A 20071-nucleotide genomic window follows, 5' to 3' on the forward strand; every position below is an offset into this window, starting at 1 on the left:
TAAGCGCGTTAATAGCTAAGGCAATGTACTCGCCTACGAGGGCAAACATATATAGCGAGCTTATAAGGACATAATAGAAGAGCCTACTTAGCGAGCTTATAAGGATATAATAGAAGGGTAGTAAGGAGGGACCTTATTAAATGCTAATTCTAGCACTAATTCTAGCACTCGCAGAAGCAGCTTAGCTAGTACTCGTAGAAGTAGCTTAGCTAGCCCTCGTAGAAGCAGCTTAACTAGGCATCTCGTAGAAGCAGCTCAACTAGGCATTATACGCTAGCACTCGTAGAAGCAGCTTAACTAGGCATTCGTTAGCTCTCGTAGAAGCAGCTTAACTACGATACCTACGACTATTTATAAGCCCTTATTAGTAAGCGCGTTAATAGCCTGTCGACAGACTTTATTACGGAGAGGGATAAGGTCTTTAATAAGCAAGGAGAGTCCTTAGATTATATCGTCCTGCTCGAAACAAGCCTGCTTAGCGAGCTTATAAGGATATAATAGAAGGGTAGTAAGGAAGGACCTTATTAAATGCTAATTCTAGCGCTAATTCTAATGCTAATTCTAGCGCTATTCTAGCGCTAATTCTAATGCCTATTCTAATGCTAATTCTAGCGCTAGTCTAGCGCTATCTATCTCTTCTTACGACGAGTCGGGCTCTCCTCGAGTAGATTCTCCGGTAGGATGTCTACGCTAACAAGAGTAAGGTTCTCTCGTGCCTTTAGAGTTAGCGATAGTATACGACGCGGGCGATTGCTACTTATAGCCTTACGAAGAGTAGACTTAGCGACCGAGATTAGAGTGCTATAATTACTATCCTTATCCTCTCGTTAGCGCTAGCGGCGTAGTGTCCGCTATATTAGTATACGAGTAGATAAGGCCGTAGCACTATTATCCTAGATTGGATCTCCTATACGCTTACCTTTCGCCTTTAGTTGCGATTAAGACTACTTCCCCTTTGCCTTCCGATTGCCTACGATAGCTTTCTTTACTAGCGATATATTAGTATCGCGAGACTTATCCGAATCCTACTATAACTAGCGAAGACGATCCTAGGCTATAGGCGGAGGCAGAGGCTAGTCGTCGCTATTGTCGCTATCTACTATCTCTATAGCCGTCTTTCGCTCGGCCTACTTACGCTTCCGCTCCTTATAGTACTTCTACTAGTCCTTAAATGCCTTAGGAAAGTCGTAGTTGATATATCTAAGGACTTTACCGAGGCGTAGCTTATTATAAAGATTATTACCGCTAGCCTAGTACTAGTTATCGAACTTTGGCGCACTCTTAAGCATTTCCTCCCTATTTATACTAGTAGACTGCTCTTTACTATCGCCGAGTGCTAGATACCGCATTATATTATAGAGGTCCTATATATATCGGTTATCGATAAGAGTATTAGACGGAAGAGCGAAGAAGTATATATCTGCTCGGCCCGCTTTATTAGCCTTGCGATCGAAGAACTTCTATAGGTATAGTAGTAAGAAGAACTACTTAGAGCCCTTATACGGCGCGACCGGGGATTTTAGTAGACGTAGTACCTGTTTATCCTATTAGAACACTAAGTCTAGATCGTAATTGCAGACAATGTTATAGTAGTCCTTACGATCTAGGGTCTCCTTAGGATCCTATAATCGGAGCTCTTCCTAGTATCGCTTATTAAGGATAGTACGTAGGTATCGAGGCGTCGCTATATACTAGCTATTAAATAGCAAGCGGAAGATATCGGGGATCTTATTACGCTTTTCTATGTTATTCTTAGACTAATTCTTGCGCCTAGGCGCAGAGGCATTAGTATTAGCATTACCTATTTCCTAGGTTTCTAGTGTAGCTATGCCTATACCTATACCTGTGCCTATGCCTATGCCTATGCCTCTCGGAACGACAATAGTATCCTCGTTATCCTTATCCTAGTCTAGGTCCCTATTAATATCTTCGCTAGGAATCTCGGTATTACGCAAACCGCTTAGTCGGATCGGCTAGTATATAATAGCACCTTGTACGAGGTACTTGTATTAGTCCGCATTAGCTAGTCTACTATCTCGATTAATAACAGAGGCATAGTTAACACTATCCGGAATACGCTTAGCTCTATCGCCGATATACTAAGGGAAGAAGAAGATAGTATACGACCGCTGTCCTACGCTAAGCTTACGACTAGCACGACTAGCTCGCTATATAGTATCGTTAATGTCCTTAGTAATAGGCAGTTGCTATATAATAACGAATTTAATATCGCTAATGTTAGTGCCTATAGCGATCGCTAGGGTACTAACTATAATGCGAGTTAATAAACGAGCGCTAGGCTTCTTAAACTCGTTATATCGGAGATCCTTGTCGTAATTAGCGATATAAGCAGTATAGAAAGCGACGACTTTGTATATATTATAGCTAGTATTGTTCTAGATATACTTCTTAGTTAGATCTCCTTAGCCCTCTATTAGCTAGACAAGCTACTAACGCAGTATATAGGTTAGCTTGTCGACCTTGCCCCGACTATTAATAAAGACGATCGCCTTATCGATATTCGCGGGTATAGCCTATACGCCCTAGTCGCCTTATCCGACCGCCTTCTTTAGTAGCAGGTATAACAAATCGAAGTCGCTACTATACTTCTACGGAATAGTCTTAAAGATATATATAGTATCGATCTAATCGATACTCGTACGAATAACCTTAGTCTTAAATGCCTCGCGGCTATCGTTACGGAAGCCTCTATACTTTAAGACAAATTCTAGTATCTCCTAGGATATTGTCGTAGAGGCACCTAGCTATAGGGTATTATTGCGGAACAGGCTACGAAGGGTATAGATCTAGGCAAATTCCTTACGAAAGTCCTTCTACTTATATACTAAGTATAGCTTATCGATAGTAACGAGGCTAATACAATCGCTAATCTTCTTAAATACCTCTCGCAGTTCCGGAGTAGACGCCTATTCTAGACTACAAAAGATATAGTAATACCTACTAGCAACGATATTATCGTACATCTTTAGATCCTTACGCTTAGTCTTAGCGGAGATTATATAGTAACGTACTAACTCGACATTACCGGCTCTAGTAACTATAGACTTCTAAGTAAGCGTACGTATCGTTTAGTCGATATTAGCCTTCTACTCTTTACTAAGGCGGTTTAGAGGGATGATCTAGATATTAATGCGACTAGTTAGTATAGTATATGCCTAGTAGACTAAGCTCTTGCCGCTACCGGTCTTCTCGATTATTACTATATCGGTACCTGCGAAAACTAGGTTATATAGTACCTCGCGCTAAAGGTCCGAAGGTATATAGCCCTTATCTAGATAGAATGCATTTAGTACCTACTATAGGCTATTCTTAATAATATCCCGCTAGAAGGGGATAGCCTCTCGCTTAAGACCGGTATCCTATATTAATATCTAGATTTCCTCTAGATTAAATAGCTTATCGAGCATATAATTAGTTATAGCCTAAAAGAAGGCGGTCTTCTATTATAGATCTTAAGGAAGCTCTAGCTTCTTAGTAGACTAGTTTGGCCGCTAGCGGGTATAAGCCTTACGAGATAGAAGGATTAGTATAGCTTATAGCTAAGTGTTCTACGTACCTTGCTATTACTATTGCTACTAGCGGCGCTAGTCGTATGTCTTTACTAGACGGCCTACTAGATTCGTACTCGACTAGCCCTAACTCTAGCCCTAGTTTTTCTACTACTAGCGCCGTTGCCTACGTTAGTTCTTAGTAAGGTTAGGGTTCCTAGCTAACTAGAGAAAGCTACTACTAGCGTAATAGATCGGATCCGGAGGCGCTATACGTAGAGGCGGAAGATTAGTCTTAGTATAAGAATAGCTACATTCTATCTCTTTAGCTTGTCCGTAGTCCTTATATTTAATACTAACTTCCTCCTACTTTAAGTCTATTAATAGACCTATATCCCGCGGCGGACCTTAACGAGCGGCGGTACGTATTAACTAGTAACGGTAGATACGAAATCCGCGAACTATACGCTAAAGAGTTTAGCCTTTACCTTAGCGGGCAAGCTAGCGCTAGCGGCGCTACTCCTCGAGGCGTATAGAACCTTCGAAGCCGTCCGTAATAATATAGTCCTTCTCTAGATCTTAACGTAGAATAGGATTGCTATCGCCGGTAGCGAGGTAGGCCTACTAAGGAACCTCGATAGCTTCTTCGGTATCGTCTATAATATATAGCGACAGCGATAGCGGCGGCGGAATGCGAAATGCGGACTCGAGTCTCAAATACGATAAGCGATTAGAGCTAGAAGTCGTACTATAGAAGTCGTACTTCGGGCATAGAAGTTATTAGAACTAGTAGCGAAGCGCCGCGTTTAGTAAAGCGCCGCGTTTAGTAAAGCGCCGCGTTTAGTAAAGCGTATAGACCTTAGTAAAGCGTATAGACCTTAGTAAAGCGTATAGACCTTAGTAAAGCGCATAGACCTTAAATAGCCGCGTTTTAGCCTAGTTTACCCAATCGGCATTAGTACGTAACAACGCGACACTGTTACGTATAGCAAACACTTAGAGGTTAGAGAGCGGGCAATTCTAAGGGTCCGCGTATATTTCTGCCTATAGCGAACGATAGTAGTAGTATCGTTATAGAGGCAATCCGGACGCTATTCGCATAGCGTTTATCTTAAAGTAGTGTTTTGTAATTTTCATTCCTATATATTTAGAAATATATAGATTATTATATAGACATTAATTTTCGTCTACTTAATACCTATAATTAATTCTAATATAACTTTTACTTAAAATATATAGTTGTTATACTATTCCACCTGTTTTGTAGGTATATAAGGTTAATACTATAGCTTTGCGACATTTATCCTTAGGCTCTTCTATAAAGACTTCTTCTATATACTAGACTATATATAGAAGAGCCGAGAACCGATCGACGCTAATTGTACGTAGGTTAGGTAAAGGAAGGTAGAAGGTAGAAGATAGAAGGCAGAAGGCAGAAGGTAGAAGGTAGAAGATAGAAGGTAGAAGGTAGGATAAAGTCTATAAGAAGAGCCTAAGAAGGAGGTAGCTAGTACCTAGGCAACTGCCGCCTAAATAGCGGCTATTATTTCCGTAGAGATAGCGTCCCCTTGTTCCGCTATAGTAGGAGGCTAGACGCTCGTTACCTAAGTAGTTGCTATTATAGGTCGAGCTATCGATATAGTCGAAGGTCGTATACTTATAGTAGAGGTCGCTACTATTATTATTATATTAGGCGATTGCCGTAGAGGCTATAACTACTATAGCGATCTAGAGGCAGCTACCCTTAGCTTAGAAGGTAACTTCCTCTTTACGGGTAAGTGCCTTCTAGACCTACTTACTATAGTAGTCGTAGATAGTAAATTTAGCCTATATCTTCTTTTATAGAACTATAGGAACGAGTTCTATTATCTATATAGGCTATCGGTATACCGGTAAGTCGAGCTACTTAGAGGGATAGGTCTCTATTGCCTAGAAGTCTTATAGAAAGCGTCCTAAATAAGACCTAACCTCCGCGTTAGTAATTCGGTTAGTTTGTATATATATAGCGAAAGCGCGGTCGTTATCTATAGGGTTTATATAGATATACGTTACTTCGTATACACGGTCGCAATATAGTAAGGGGAAGTAGTTAGGCTCTTAGTCGGCTTAGCCCCGATCTAGTTACCTCGTCCTAGTAGCGTTTTAAATAACTCCTAGTAACGCGAGAGTTTAGTATAAGCGAAGCTACTAATTGTTATAGAGTTAAGATTAATAATAGTTATATAGAGGAGGAAGGCTAATTACAAAGGTAGAGCCGTCGCTCTATTAGTTAGCCAACCCCTAGACCGTTACTTCCTTGTTCCGTAACACCTTTTATAGTATAGACTTCGCCGGACGTCTGCGATCCGGATACAAATTAGTCCAATTAATGCACTAAACGCATCCTCTACCCGGTCTCTAACTTTTAGTACTACGTAGTTCGTATCGTCTTAGAATAGCCGCATTAGTCTCTTTTGCTCTAAGCCCGAGGCTTTTACCGCTTGCTATTAGGCACGACTATTCGTAAATCAGCTCCGGCTATTTATAAATTAACGGACCTAGGGCCGCTCCGGTCTCGGTAAGACTACATTATTAGTAATCTATATAGAACAACATCGTATAAAGACCTATAATGCCTGTACTAGCTGCTTAGTAGAATAATAACGTAGGAAAGAAGAATTAAGTAAATAGACGTAGAATTCGACCCTATAGCTAATCCTAACTGTTCTAGGCATACTGCCTGCCTAGCAAATGAGGTTCTACGACCCTCGCATTAACGTATAGTTCCTACTATACAATCTTAGTGTAATCTAGTATACCTGCTAGCGCCGTAGGTACTAGTAGAGCCCTCGGAGCGGGCGGAGGTCCTTCCTAAGTAGGTAAATAAGTAGATACAGGGTTTCTATCGCACTGCCTATGCTTGTAATAGCTAGAGTAGCAGTCTACGTTATCTTTAACGCACTTGCACCTCCTGCAGGCCGTTTTGCATGTGCAGCCCTAGAATAGCGACAGTAAGGTGTGTATAATAGCGACGGTGAGGTGGAAAACAGCTATCTAGCGGTAGAGGACATAACTAACAAATTTGCCTTAGGCCTCCTCCGCGATCGGACGACTGATTTGTGAATAGCCGGAGCTGATTTACGAATAGTCGCGCCCCTTGCTATTCCATCCACGGCTCCCATCCGAGAGCTTCATACATCGCATCGACCAACTGCCCAAGTGTCGGATTGGAAAGCTTGACTGGCACATACTGCTTGTACAATCCTGCCTGGTGAGGGTCATCCGACGGCATCTGCAAGATGAAACTCTCCACACGATATGCTCCAGCATACAGGAACATCCTCCGCCATGAGGATCCCGGTGCGTTCCAGCTCTTGCGTCGAAGCGGAAAACTTTGGAATATGAAGCTCAGGTACACCGACGTGACCACGTCGAAGGGATTCGCCGAGAGAAAAATGCGCATGTGGCTCTGCGCCGAAAGGGCGAGAGCGCTCCGGCGTACCATCGGGTTCTCGTTGGAATCTTCTGCTTTGGAGTTTTCCTTCGGGTGTGCGCAGAAGATAGCGGCTTGGAGGGGCGTGGAGTTTGCGATGGTGTCGCGAAATGCTCGGCAGACGCGCTGGCAGGCGAAGATTGATGTGATTCGTTTCCTTTCGCGATTGGTCTTTAGCCGAGTCAAAAGATGCTCGTCGGAGGCGACACGCTCACCCGAAGCAAGGACCAGAATCTGCTCCAGGAGCTCGAAGGTATTGGCGACTCGTGCGCCGGCTGAGATGGGTGGAGTCGCCATCTAGTCCGTGATGTTAGTGATCAACTTGGCGATGGCGAGACGTGTCGACTTACTTCAGAGTAGGGTTGAAGGTGTGTTGTTCGAGGAAGAGTTCATAATTCGAGATTCGTTAAGCGAGAATGAGTGTGGGGCCTTCGATGGAGATCAAAGCAAACGCAAACCTACACAGAAGTGAAGCATGTGAAAGGTGTTGAAAACAATTGATTTCATTTTCAAGTAGTCTCAATACTAGGTCCCCATTCGTACTTTGCCCTAACCTGGATCTCGATGCCATAGAGTCCAAATCACCGACATTCGTTCTACGAGGCGCATGGCTGCTAAGACCAATTCCATCTGCTGTGCCTTCCACCGTCATTCAAAAGATGAGACATTCTTGCCCTCACGCTCTCAGCAATGGCCCGACCTGAGCATCATTCAGCAAGCAATCCAGCAAATCTCCAACACTCGGGTTCACAAGCTCTACCGCTACATGCCACCAGCGAGGCCGCACAGGATGACCTGTCGGTAGCTGAAAGTTCACTCCGTCCACTTGATAGGCGCCACCATACAAGTGCATTTTCCGCCACACCCAGTCTACCGCCTCCCTTGTTCGACCTGCTGTATTTGAGAGCATGATGAGTCCAACCGTCACAGATACGACATGGCCCATATCGCCTGTGTTGCTATAGATTTCGATGGCGATATTTCTCGATAGCTTGAAGGTGTGGAAATGGACCAAGTGGTTGATGTTATCGTGGCTGGGTGCGATATTCGCGGCAGGTTTTGAGCAGAATATCATGGCTTGGAGTGGTCGAGAGTTGGCAATAGTGTCCCTGAAGACTCGAGATGCGCGCTGACTGACGAAGATGGTCAGCATGGCGGGCTCATCGCGGGTAGCGTCTGGTCCTGGAGTGGCGAGGAGGATCTGCTCCAGTAGCTCAAAAGTGTGGGCTACACGCCAGCCGGCGGAGGGCTGTGAGGAGCTCATCTGCGAAATCATCAGCGCTATGAAACTCATCTATCTTTCGTGAACACGTGGTAACGTACTGACCACTCTCTGTGGCGCTGACTTTGATCCTCTATAGGAGTTGCATTCGAATGAGTCGATAAACAGAATTCCTGTACTGGAGGCATGACATGTCTGTGCTTCCCGCCAGAGTCAAGGAGAATACGTGAGCGCCATCATTGGGGGTCTTGACGTTGCGAGCAGCAACCGTGATAGTCTGAGTCGCGGAGGAACCAGTTCCACGAGGTACCTCCTATATTCCGCATTGCACATCGGCGCAGCCAGCTTTGTCAGACCTCTTTACGGTGCAGTCTCATTCCGTGGCCCTCAGTCGACATGAAGAATCTGGATCCAATACGATCCGCATCTCACACCAAGGCCGGTGCCGTCGCGGAGGAGCGACACAGTTCTCTCGGCACCTCGCACGCTCCTTTGTGCTTCATTCAATGAATCCGTGGTATCTACAGAGCCTTTGAAGGTCTGTGACGGCAGCGAGGAAGATCTGTCCATCACGCTGGTAATGCATGAGTGTGGACATGACCACAGCCCCACGGCGAGGAAGTTCAGAACCGTCGACCTCGAATGCTGTCGCCAGTTTCTGAAGATATCTTCTCGCTCGGCTTATAAGCAGCAGCTTCATGTGCATCTAGAAGGTTGGCTGGCCGGTCTATTCACCTCACTTAAGCTCTTTATACATACAAGATGGATCGTGCTGATAAGATACTTGGAAACCTGGCCTCCATTGGTACAGTCTTCGCCTGTGACTGCGCCAGCGGGAAATTCGAGCGACTTCCAGCGATTCTATGGCTTGGTCTCCTGCAATTTGTGGTCCTCTACCCAGATCATCGCACGTTACTCGCCGCGCAATGTACTCGGTCGCTTCATGCGATTGACAAGGCCGACGAGCGAGCTCCAATCGCTTGGCATGGCGAAGATTGCGACGGGACAGCTGAGACTCGCAACATGGACTCCGCAGAGATGATGAGACTTGGAGATGCGTGAGCAAACTCATAGAGATGGGAAAATTATGGGAGCATGAGGTGGAAGGAGACCTCCGTCGCTATTTCGAGAGACAAGGTACCGGGAAATGGCGGCACTTGACGGCGCAACGCCAGGAGGATCTGGATCCACAACATAGGAGCCAGCTCCGACCTCACCTCATCGATACCACTTCATGTAGTCTCTGTATCCAAGGGCCTTCTGCCCGTACGCTTCAATCTGCTGCTACAGCCCAGTCCGATATCACTGCCCTCCGCCCTGGAATGCCTGAGAAGCGTGGGAAGAACATTTTGGCCCCGACCAAGCCGCCGCAGTAGAGCCTCGCCCGTTCCCCGGCCCATCGATCGACCTTCAGCTGTCCATGCAGAGGGAAGCACGTTGAGCTCGGGCTCATACTCATATGAGGATCTAGGCTGTCTTTCATGGTCTCTCGCAAGACAGACATGTCGTCCGTGAGCGTTGAGAGGCAGAATTCATCCAGTAAAGAGCCGGACGCATAAAAGCGAAAATTAGACCTTGGTCGCGCGGTGATATGGCATAGAGACTGTAGAGAGGTCCCTAGATGTAGTGAGCGACTGAAAGAACACACTTGTCGTCCTGATCAAAGACGAGGCGCCACGATCTTGAAGAATCTCCTGCTGGTACCGCGTAGAAGGACGGGCTTTGTGAACGCACCCAGACAGGACATCATGAAGACCAACTATCGCGAACATCGTGCTGTTCAGACCGTAGAGTAAGTACGCGAGCGTCAGAGCTTCGTATCTCCTTGGCCCGGCAATTCGTGTGCGGTGAAAGGACCATTGGAAGGCGAAGGGGGGAAGAGCTGTGATATTGGAGGCAACGAGACCGTGCTACAACGATTGCTTGCACGAGAGGATCTTCAACTACGCACGATCACGATATCGCGTCGAGTTCCAGCTGTATGCTGGGCTCTACAGCACACGACATGGAATACCTCTCGCCGCTGGTCATACCGCTCCTCTCCACCTCTACGGTCGACGACCCCCCTTTCTGCTCCTCCTCCTCCTCCCCCTCCTCCTCCTCGCGGCGTCGGTCCTACCCTCCGTCAATGCTCACCGCTACTGTCACTTCGAATTGACTCGCTTTCGAGTCATATGCCGGTCAATCTCCGCCTCACCTCCGTCTTCCAATCAGCAGCCATCCTCGCTCTGGCTGACGTCTGCTCCTGCTCATTTTGATGCAAAAGCTAACTCTATTTCACTTCGTTGCCTCAGTTAGCGTGCTCAATTGAACGCAGAAGCTCTCAGTTGTGATTGCAGACCTGACCCTCCACCTATAAATATTTCCATTTCTTCTACTTTCAACCTACACTTCTTTCCTCCACTTGCAACCAACATCATCAACCAACTCTTATCTTCAACACTCTCTTCCACTATCAACCATCATCCATCATCCACCTTCCTTTATTATTAACATCAACAGCCATCAACCAGTCAAGGTATGTCACTCACCACCGCCGCCACCTTTAGCGGCGCCTTCTTACTGACCACTTGCAGGCTCTTATCAAACTCACCACCTCACTACCTCACCAACCTCACCACCTCGCCACCTCACCAACATTCAGCATCACATCAAGTAAGCGTTTCCCCACTCTTACCTGCTTCTGCCACTGACATCGTACAGATCTGAGCGCGCGGCACCAACATCATTGGTTTGCTGGCTTCCCTCGCCGTCACGCGGTGGTGCTAACACTGGCAGTCGATCGCACAGCGACTCGCGCCGCCGCAGTCACCGCCTCAGACGCGACATTGCGCCAACCGCGACATCTTCACCAAACGCCCCTTCCCACCGAAACCGACGACTTCACCAAAATCGACTTCCCACCAAATCCAAAAACTCACCAAATCCGAAAATCAGCAAATTCGCCACCACAACTCCGAAACCCGAAATCCTACGACTTCATCCTTCGACTCCACGAACCGACAACAGCAGCACAGACAGGCGTACAGGCATCGAGAGGCACCGAGGTGGCAAGAGAGGCAGAGATATGGCAGCAGATAGTGATACCCAGCGAGCAGCGAGCAAAGGCATGAAAGCGTGTTGGGGCGGAGGGCAATGGGCATGAGTATAAGAAGGATATGACACAAGATTCACGACCTCTGCTTAGCGAAGGGTGTGGTTCGCGGGTTGTTCACTCAACCGTCTGGTGCGGGTGGGTATGCTTTAGGGCCGGGTCAATCTCTGGGCGTCAGAACGTGGGTATATACCCACGCAACTGCACTGCCATTTACGGAGACCGCGCTACTTGCAACTCACCGTCTGCGACGTCCACCTCCCACTGAGCCAACTTGCTGGGCGCTGAGTATACTCAGTCAGGTCAAAAGCAGTTCGGTCTTCAGCGCGGCAAAGTCCTCTGTTTCCGCTGTGTCTTGGCGTAATATGCGGCGCAGGGGTTTCATCCGTCAGCAACGGCAGCAACTTCATCACTCACGACCGACGGTTTGGTATGACATTCATGCTCTCGCTGCTCGCTGGCTCTTGGGTTCATTGCGATATTGATTGGTGGTGGTGGTGGCATTCAGTGGTGGGCAGTTCAGGCTTCGCGGTGGCATTTAGTTGACATCTTTGTAATTTCGGTGGTGGTGTTTGGGTGCTCTCGCAGGTGGCCTCTGGTAATTTTTAATCAAACTCAATGTGCTTGCAAATCAAACTCATCAAATCGTACCTTCTCTCTCTCTCTCTCGTGTATGCTTATCAATCGTGTTCAATGTGCTTCAAAGCCTCGTTGAGATCTCCGAGCGGCTGCATTGATAGAGCAAGAGAAGACGTGCGGTCGCTGCGGCTTGGCGTCGAAGCTCGGACGACTTCCGATCTGCATTTTGGTACAGATGAAGTTGCCTCCCACCACGACCCATTCTGGTGGCAACTAATGCTAAAGCACACAACGCACCGGAGTCTCCGCTCATCCCTCAATCTCAAACGCCAATGGATCACGTCCAAAGCAAAGTACAGCCGGTATGATGTGGATCGTCTGGGCTAATCATGCTCCAGAGAAGTCCGCCTCGCTGCTACCATCCCCACCGGGCCATCAGAGTCGCTATATTTCCCTTGGTAAGAAGAATCTCCGCCTCTTATGATTTAGACCATCTCAACGAATCATACTCCAGAGAAGTCCGCCTCGATGCTACCATACCCAGCGCACCATAGCCGCTCTATTTCCCTTGGTAAGAAGAAGCTCCGCCTCGTACTCTCGGAACATCGGACGATATGTGCGCTCACCGATGATTTGCTCCCAAATTTCGCCAGCAGTCAGACTAGACTCATGATCTGGTACGAACTTCCCACAGCCGAAGATGCAATCCCCGCTATCCGTCATGCGCAGTGAAATGATATCCAAGCGATACTCTGTGCTGTAGGGATACATGTTGCGCCACGAGTAGTGCCGAGAAGCAGTCTTGCCGGGCTTGTACTTCGGTTCCATCGAGACAGTGACCTTGGGCAGTTCCCCCTTCTTGCTCATCCGCCATTCGACCTTGACATCGATGACGATGTCTTTGGAGACTCGCCAGGAGTCGGAAAGCAGGATTGCATTGCTTTGCAACTTATTTGAGATGTGCCAAGGCATTGGTGGCTCGGAGAAGAGAGCTTGGCGAAGTTTTGGCGAGTTGGCGATTGTGCTTTGGAAGGTCTTGTTGACTCGTTAGCATGATAGGAGCGTTCCGATGTCATCAGCCCGGTCGTTGCGAATCGCTTGTCGGGCAGCGCTGGAGTTTTTTGCTGGCTTTTCTGGAATTGAGACGAGGTCGAGTAAGATGTGCTCGAGCAGCTCGAATATATTTGCGAGGCGGGCGCTCGTCGATTTGGTGTCGTTGGCCATCGCGGACATGCAGCTGTCTTGCATGACAGTATCATCAAGTTCTGAAGAAGTTGATGCGCGGTGGATTGTAAGAACGCTAAAGTAGTCGATGCATTTGCCTTGATTTGCATGTGCTAGCGGGCACGGACCATCTCGAGTCCATCTTGCGCTCTACGATTTCGTCATCTTACACCACCAATTTTCCCAACAAACACCCCCTAGCAAACCCTTGTAGCAGAACGGAGAGAGAACGTGCTTTGCGTTGCTTAGTAGGTGCGAGCGGGTAGGCAAGGATATAGGTAGGTAGGCGTCTATAGTAGTATTTCTTTTTTCTTTAGTTTGTCTAGAAAAGATACAAGACTTGTGAATTGGTAGAACGGAGAGAGAAGTATAAAAGTATAAAAGACACTTAATTGCTAGAGAGGGTATCTAGTCTGTATTTAAATAGCTAGGTAATTGCTATAGGAGATATATAGATATATAGATGCGGTTTAATATACTGTCTAGAACAAACAACTCTTACTACTTCTAGAACTACCTACAAATCTCTACTAGGTACCTTATACGTAAAGTATCGTACTAGTAGTAGTTAATTCTAACTTACTAGTAAACTCTAACCGCCTACCGTTTAAAACCCCCCCCTCTTCTAACCCCTTCTTTCGACCTCCTTAAATTAATTTATTAATCTTCCTTCCTCTCTGCCTCTCTATATCCTAATTAGGGAAAAAAATCCCTCTAGATCCTCCTCCTCTTCCTCTCTATCCTTCTAAAAATTTATAAATCTACCTATTTATAATACTTGCTATAAGATAAAAATCTCTAAACTTCTCCTTTAGCTATATTAGAAAAAAAGAACTCTAGTTCGATACTATACGCGGAGTAAAATTCTTTATTTACGAGTTAGTTATTCGAATTCCGCGCTGTTTTTTTTATTATAGAAGGGGAGGGAGTTATTACTAAATTCGAAGAGGGAAGTATAAACTTAAAGATTATAAGGGCGAGTTAGAGAGAGGAAGATAGTTTTGTAGAGGTTTGGGTATAGAGGATAGGAGGGGGGAGGAGGGAGGAGGGAGGAGGGAGAGATTTTTAGGGATGCTTTGAGTCGATAACAGATGCGTTGCCGGTGGTGGAGGGTCGCGGTCCTTGGGGTTAGGATTCTAGGGAGCATGATTTGATTGGCAATTGTGGGATTCGGTTCTCTGCGCGACATCGTCTTGGGAACTAGAATTCTGGTAGCATCGACCTCAAAGTCCTTCGTACTTCGTACTTCGTCTTAACTCCAAGTACACTTCCTTACCCGTTCTCACTCGGGAAGTTTCCAGCTACTTCAAAGACTGAATGTAAAGCTTTCATACCTTTCCATGCCATGAGGTATCGACAGTCTGTCCCAGGCGGCTGGAGGGTGGATAGTGCTACATTATCGCAGGTGGAAGTTCTGATCGACTCCTGCACCATCTATATATACAATCTCTACATCGTTACAAGTTCCCAGAAGCCACCTCCTTCGGCGCCTGCTGCTCGCCATCAGACTCCTCTTCAGCCTCTTGCGAAGGAGTCTTGGCATCCGTGTCAAGACCTTCAGGCTCAAGATCTGGTTCTTCCAAGTCAATTTCTTCGCCAGCAAAGTGATCGCCGCCCGCGATCTGACTTGTCTGTTTCGCAAGATCAGAATTGTCGTGGGATTGAGTCTCTCTGCCTTCGAGCTGTGATCCAATTTCGTCGATATTGTACTCATGTTCGGGGTGAGCCGTGTCAAAGTCCTCCATACGCACTTCATTCTTTTCCTCGACGTCGCCTGTTACGGCGCCAGCCTCAACTTCACGCTGTTCCGTCTGACTACCATGTTTTGCGACACTCTCATCTGTAGCCTGCATGAGAAAGTCGAGCATTTGTTTTTCACGCCTAGAAGCGAGCAAGCGACGTTGTGCTTGTGAGAAGCTGAACTGGCTCAGAGTCTTCTCAATCTTATCCTCGACCAGCTTCTTGACATGAAAAGCCAGCGCTCTGGTGTTGAAGACGCCAGCAAATCGATAACTGAGCCACAAATACACTACGATACCCTTGTGCAGCTGTTCCAGAGCTCGAAGATACTCTCTCGTACCTGTCACTTCGGTTTCTAGAACTTCAAGAGGAAGGTTTTCAAGGTCGGCAAGGTCTCCGCCACTCTGATTCGCGATGCAGCGTGCCATATCGGGCATCAGCTTGATCCACATATCGGCGTCGCCCTTGTTGGCAGGACAGGATGTCAAAATGTTCTTGTCTGCGATCGAGAGGCCCTCGATACCCTCGATCAGGTCGGCGATCCAGACTTGGTCCTTCAATCCGCAAAGATGGAAGCGTGGGTGCATTTGACTTAGCTCGTGCAATCGTGCGAGGATGTATGAGAAAGGTGTGCCGGGTGGGAAATAACCGGCGAAGCGCTCTAGCACTGGTGCAGGAGGGAAAATGCCGGCAGATTTGATTGGTTCAGGCTCGGAGCCCATAGCAGTGCGGATTATTGGAAAGTCGAAGCGTTCGAGCGTCGTTACAAGACCAACGTTCTCGGGGGTGTCATCAGCATCTAGCATTTCTTGATCCGGTCTCGGCTCCCCTTTTGCGGCGGCCAAATCTGCTTCTGAAGCTGGAGCTTCGGCTGCCTGTGCTGAAGTTCTGAAGCGACCAGCTCGTCCTCCGATCTGCTTGATGTCTGCTATACTAAGAGTTTCTCGCTGGTAGCCGTTGAATTTTGATGATGACTCGAACACGATTCGCTTGATGGCAAGGTTGAGACCCATACCTACGGCGTCGGAAGCAACGAGGAAGTCATAGTCGTTGTTTGGGTCGTTGAACAGGCGAGCTTGCTGTGCGCGAGTTTCTGGAGGTAGTGAGCCGTAGACAGTTGCCACCTTACGTCCAGTCGACTTCTCGATCTGCTTTCGCAAGGCGTGTATGCCCATGACAGAGAAGGAGATGACGCAGTCGCCTTTTCGTAATTCTTTGAGCTTCCCGTCAAGGGACTTGTCGGACATTTGGAGAGGGGACAATCGCTCATATCGGTGGATTTCAAGCGGATCGCCCACACTTGCACATATCTCTTTGATCAGAGGCACTGTTCTCTCCTCACCACAGAGATGGACTTCTTTCGCCATGACGCCCAACAAAGCTTGCGTCCAGGCCCAGCCACGGTGGGAGTTTCCGATCATTTGAATCTCGTCAATGACCGCGACATCCATGCAACAGTTCAGCGGCGTCATCTCGACGGTGCAAGCAGTCATATCGAAAGATGAGGCGTCTGGCGTGTCAGTTGGTGCTCGCCTCTCCTCGCCAGTGATTAGGGCACATTGCCTGCCCTTGGCATTGAGCCTGGCATAGACCTCGTGGGCAAGCAGTCGCAGAGGGCCGGCATACACGCCACTTTCTGCCTGCTCCAATCTTTGCAATGCGTGATATGTTTTGCCGGAGTTGGTGGGACCAACATGAAGATGTATCGTTCGTTGCACAGCTCTTGTGGCAGGAAACCACTCGGAGGGATATCTCAGATCTGCAATGTCCTTCTGATTCCTGATGTCCGATGCAGTAAATCTCGAGCCCGTGACCTGCTCGTAGAAGTGGTACTTGATTCGATCTTCAAGGCCATTGGGACCCTTCTCACGGAAGACGTTGAATAGGTCATTCCATATGGCTTGGTCGCCTTGAGGCTCTGCACCATGCCACGGCACCTTCTCATCTGGACTGCCCCTTGTGATTTTCTGCGAGAACTGACGCCATAGTCTGCTGAAGCTCTGACTTTTGGTCTCGCCATCCCACTCGGCCCTCTCCTTGGCCACCTGGTCGAGCACAGGCGCATCCTCGACCTCTGCCTTCACTTTCGCGAGCTTCTGCTGAAGCGCATCTTCGAAAGCGTCTTCGCGATTACGTCCTTTGGACCGATCGTCAAATCTTCTCGATTCGCGACCGCCTTCTGACGCGCCATACGAAAGTTGTTCATGCAGGTGTTTTCCGGATAAGAACTTTCGGACGAGGCCTTCGCTATCGACGATTTTCCTTGGCAAAACATTTTCTCGCCCACCGTGGGCACCATGGTATCGTACTATGTTTTTAGCGCTATGCGCATATCGAAAGGCCTGCTCATCGTGCACTTTCGCGTGGCTCGCCGCTGTGGTTGCATATCGAGATCGCTGTTGCTGGAGAAGGCGTAATCGCATGCGAAGGGCACATGTGAGGCAGGTATTGGCATTCTGCGGCGAGGCGCGCATTGCACTCAACTGTGTCTATGGGAGTGGATGATGCGGTGATGCCTGTGAAATCGCGAACTTTTGCGGGACACATTTTATACGGGCGTCCATAGCGGCTCGCGTGCCATATGGGAATCGGATCAGCCACCACGAGGCACTGATATCCTTTGCTTACACTGTTGTCTTCCGTTCTCTTCTTAGTCGCATGCAACAATTGCTATAGTCCTCTGGATGCGCCCCCCAAAGCCGCCAGACCTTGAGCGCCGACGCCAACGCCAACGCCTACGCCTACGCCTACGCCTACGCCTACGCCTACGCCTACGCCTACGCCAGCGCCTACACACACCATGTCGCTCTCAATCATAGATGCCCAGCGCGACAGTAAGGCATTGCATTGCTCGCAGTCGCCTTGTATATACGTGTGCTAATCCCGAAGCAGTCATCTTGGGCACAATACGGCAGATCACACGCGGCGACGTATGTTCGACTCTCCTCCCGCTGTCCTCGCAGCCTAACCAAGCTACGCGCAGTGGAAAGTGTTGGTTGTCGACCCAGACTCCCAGAAGCTCATAAGCAATGTAATCGACCAAGACCAAATCCTCAACGAGAATGTCACCAGTATGCGCCAGCCATCTTACTCTCCACCACTGCCCTTTCTGACCCTGTCCAGACATCGAAGTCATCACCGACCGCCGGCCCACGAACCGCGATGTCGATGCCATATACCTCCTCACGCCGCAGCCACATATCGTCGACTGTGTCATGGCAGACTTCGACAAGAGGAAGTACAGAAAGGCACATTTGGTGTGGACGAGTTGTGAGTACATCCCCGCGAGATCGCGAAAGAGGACGCTGAGAGAACGCAGTATTACATCCCACCTTGAGAGACAGAATCGACAAGTCGAGTATTGCGCGAGAACAGATTGCACTCTTCAAAGTGCTCAACGTCGAGTTCTATCCCCGCGAGTCCCACCTCGTTACCTTCAGAGACCCATGGAGCTTCCCGGTGCTGTTTCACCCTGCCTGCAACAATTTGGTCAGGCAGCATCTTGAGGACCTGGCGCAGAAGGTGAGCAGAACTCCACGCTGCACTGGGAGCTTCAACTGAGCATAGAACAGATTGTGGGAGTTTGTGTCTCACTCGGCGAATACCCAACCATCCGCTACTACCGACCACAAACACCCACCCATGAGGCAAGCATATTGTGCTCCCATCTCGCTAGATTCGTGCAGGATGAGCTTGATTTGTACGCCAAATTCCATGACGACTTTCCACCCCAGACAGCCAGACCGCGTGGAGCTTTGTACATCGTTGACCGATCTATGGACCTATTTGCTCCGCTCGTGCACGAATTCACATACCAAGCCATGGCTCACGATCTGTTGCCGATCAAGGAAGGCGACAAGGTCACCTACCGAACCATTGTGAACGAAGGCCAACCGGATCAGGAAGAGAAAGACGTCGAGATCAGCGACAAAGATAAGATTTGGGTCGAACACAGGCACAGGCATATGAAGGATGTCATCGATAAAATCACAGCAGACTTCAGGAAGTTCACGTCAGAGAACGCAAACTTCACCAAGAAGGATAGCGAAGGCGTGAGTTTGAATACGATCAAGGACATGATGGCTGGGCTGCCTCAGTTCCAAGAGCAGAAAGAAGCATGGGCACTCAACTTGGGTATGGCGCAAGAAGCTATGAATCGATTCCAGAAGTTCAAGCTGCCAGATCTTGCCACCGTGGAGCAGATACTTGCCACTGGTCTTGATGAGGAGTATAAGAAACCGAAAGGCGTGGCCAACCAAGTTGTTGCCATGTTGGACGAAGACGGCATCACGCCTCCCGATCGACTGCGACTTCTCATGCTCTACACGCTCTTCCGAGACGGCATGCCACCTTCTGACCTCGAGAAGCTGATGTATCATGCACAGCTAGCACCGCAGCTGGACGGCACGATCATACGCAATCTAGACCTGGTCGGCGCACGTGTGGAGCGCAACATCAAGGATTCGCGGCCCATACCTCAGCCACTCTTTCCCAAAAAGCCTCCGCCGGGCTATACGATGGAAGAATATGCCCTTAGCAGATACGAAACAGTCTTGCAAAATCTCCTCGAAGCTCATTCGGCCAATACGCTGGATGCCAACACTTTTCCGTACACGAAGCCGCCTCTCGAGATGAATGACGGTATGGCGCAACAGCAGGCTGTCGCTTCCCTGCGCGCCAAGCCCACGTGGGCCAAGACGAGAGCAAATACCAGCAACGAGAACAGGCAACGGGTCGTTGTGTTCATGGCTGGTGGCGCTACATACTCTGAAGCCAGGGCCTGCTACACCACTGGACGCAACATTAACCGGGAAGTCTTCCTGGTCACATCACACATGCAGACCCCTTCATTGTTCACACGGCAGCTGGGAGACCTGACTACGGACAAGCGGCGGCTGAACATACCAATGGACATGCCCAAACCACAGGCGCCGCGACATTTATTCGAACCCGATGAGCAAGCCAAGCCTCGACCTGCACCTGTCTCAGCACCCACGCTGCAAGCGCAAAGAGCGCCACCGCCTCCGGTCGCGCACATGAACGCGATGAACCTTAATGGGAGAGCGAACGGCAACAGTTCGCCGGCGAAGCTGACAAAGGATCCCGAGAAGAAAGAGAAAAAGAAGCATCATTTCGGCTTCGGCAAGAGCCACAAAGATAAATGAGCTTTCGACTTTTTGCGAAGTTTGATTAATTTTTGTTGTGCATAGCGATGGCGAATAGGAGTTCGA

The 20071-nt window shown here is 48.4% G+C and overlaps 7 protein-coding genes across 7 annotated transcripts; 4 read left to right on the forward strand and 3 right to left on the reverse strand.

The window, feature by feature from the left end:
• Positions 1–6648: 6648 nt before the first annotated feature.
• On the reverse strand, positions 6649–7532 carry MYCFIDRAFT_209083 (uncharacterized protein; the record flags this gene model as incomplete). Its single annotated transcript, XM_007932922.1, has 1 exon — positions 6649–7532. Exon 1 carries the CDS (start codon positions 7276–7278, stop codon positions 6649–6651), a length of 630 nt encoding a protein of 209 aa, XP_007931113.1. The 5' UTR covers positions 7279–7532.
• Positions 7533–8965: 1433 nt separating this feature from the next.
• On the forward strand, positions 8966–9579 carry MYCFIDRAFT_199955 (uncharacterized protein; the record flags this gene model as incomplete). The annotated part of the gene is made up of 2 exons (XM_007932923.1): positions 8966–9261; positions 9444–9579. The coding sequence occupies 2 exons, from the start codon at positions 8966–8968 to the stop codon at positions 9577–9579; spliced, it is 432 nt and encodes a 143-aa protein (XP_007931114.1).
• Positions 9580–9951: 372 nt separating this feature from the next.
• Positions 9952–11925, forward strand: MYCFIDRAFT_88880 (uncharacterized protein; the record flags this gene model as incomplete). Its single annotated transcript, XM_007932924.1, has 5 exons — positions 9952–9995; positions 10706–10721; positions 10780–10858; positions 10907–10934; positions 10982–11925. 5 exons carry the CDS (start codon positions 9952–9954, stop codon positions 11346–11348), a joined length of 534 nt encoding a protein of 177 aa, XP_007931115.1. The 3' UTR covers positions 11349–11925.
• On the forward strand, positions 10665–12360 carry MYCFIDRAFT_209085 (uncharacterized protein; the record flags this gene model as incomplete). Its single annotated transcript, XM_007932925.1, has 11 exons — positions 10665–10721; positions 10780–10858; positions 10914–10962; positions 10994–11283; positions 11320–11435; positions 11476–11649; positions 11690–11765; positions 11806–11828; positions 11886–11983; positions 12014–12142; positions 12179–12360. The coding sequence occupies exons 5-11, from the start codon at positions 11362–11364 to the stop codon at positions 12358–12360; spliced, it is 756 nt and encodes a 251-aa protein (XP_007931116.1). The 5' UTR covers positions 10665–10721; positions 10780–10858; positions 10914–10962; positions 10994–11283; positions 11320–11361.
• Positions 12361–12407: 47 nt separating this feature from the next.
• On the reverse strand, positions 12408–12848 carry MYCFIDRAFT_199957 (uncharacterized protein; the record flags this gene model as incomplete). Its single annotated transcript, XM_007932926.1, has 1 exon — positions 12408–12848. One exon carries the CDS (start codon positions 12846–12848, stop codon positions 12408–12410), a length of 441 nt encoding a protein of 146 aa, XP_007931117.1.
• Positions 12849–14413: 1565 nt separating this feature from the next.
• On the reverse strand, positions 14414–17322 carry MYCFIDRAFT_60464 (uncharacterized protein). The gene has a single exon (XM_007932426.1). It carries the CDS (start codon positions 17312–17314, stop codon positions 14558–14560), a length of 2757 nt encoding a protein of 918 aa, XP_007930617.1. The 5' UTR covers positions 17315–17322; the 3' UTR covers positions 14414–14557.
• Positions 17323–17640: 318 nt separating this feature from the next.
• On the forward strand, positions 17641–20005 carry MYCFIDRAFT_83796 (uncharacterized protein; the record flags this gene model as incomplete). The annotated part of the gene is made up of 6 exons (XM_007932927.1): positions 17641–17674; positions 17733–17770; positions 17824–17911; positions 17964–18110; positions 18160–18362; positions 18413–20005. 6 exons carry the CDS (start codon positions 17641–17643, stop codon positions 20003–20005), a joined length of 2103 nt encoding a protein of 700 aa, XP_007931118.1.
• Positions 20006–20071: the final 66 nt, after the last annotated feature.

This window comes from Pseudocercospora fijiensis, assembly GCF_000340215.1.
Source record: "Pseudocercospora fijiensis CIRAD86 unplaced genomic scaffold MYCFIscaffold_9, whole genome shotgun sequence".
NCBI classification, from domain to species: domain Eukaryota; kingdom Fungi; phylum Ascomycota; class Dothideomycetes; order Mycosphaerellales; family Mycosphaerellaceae; genus Pseudocercospora; species Pseudocercospora fijiensis.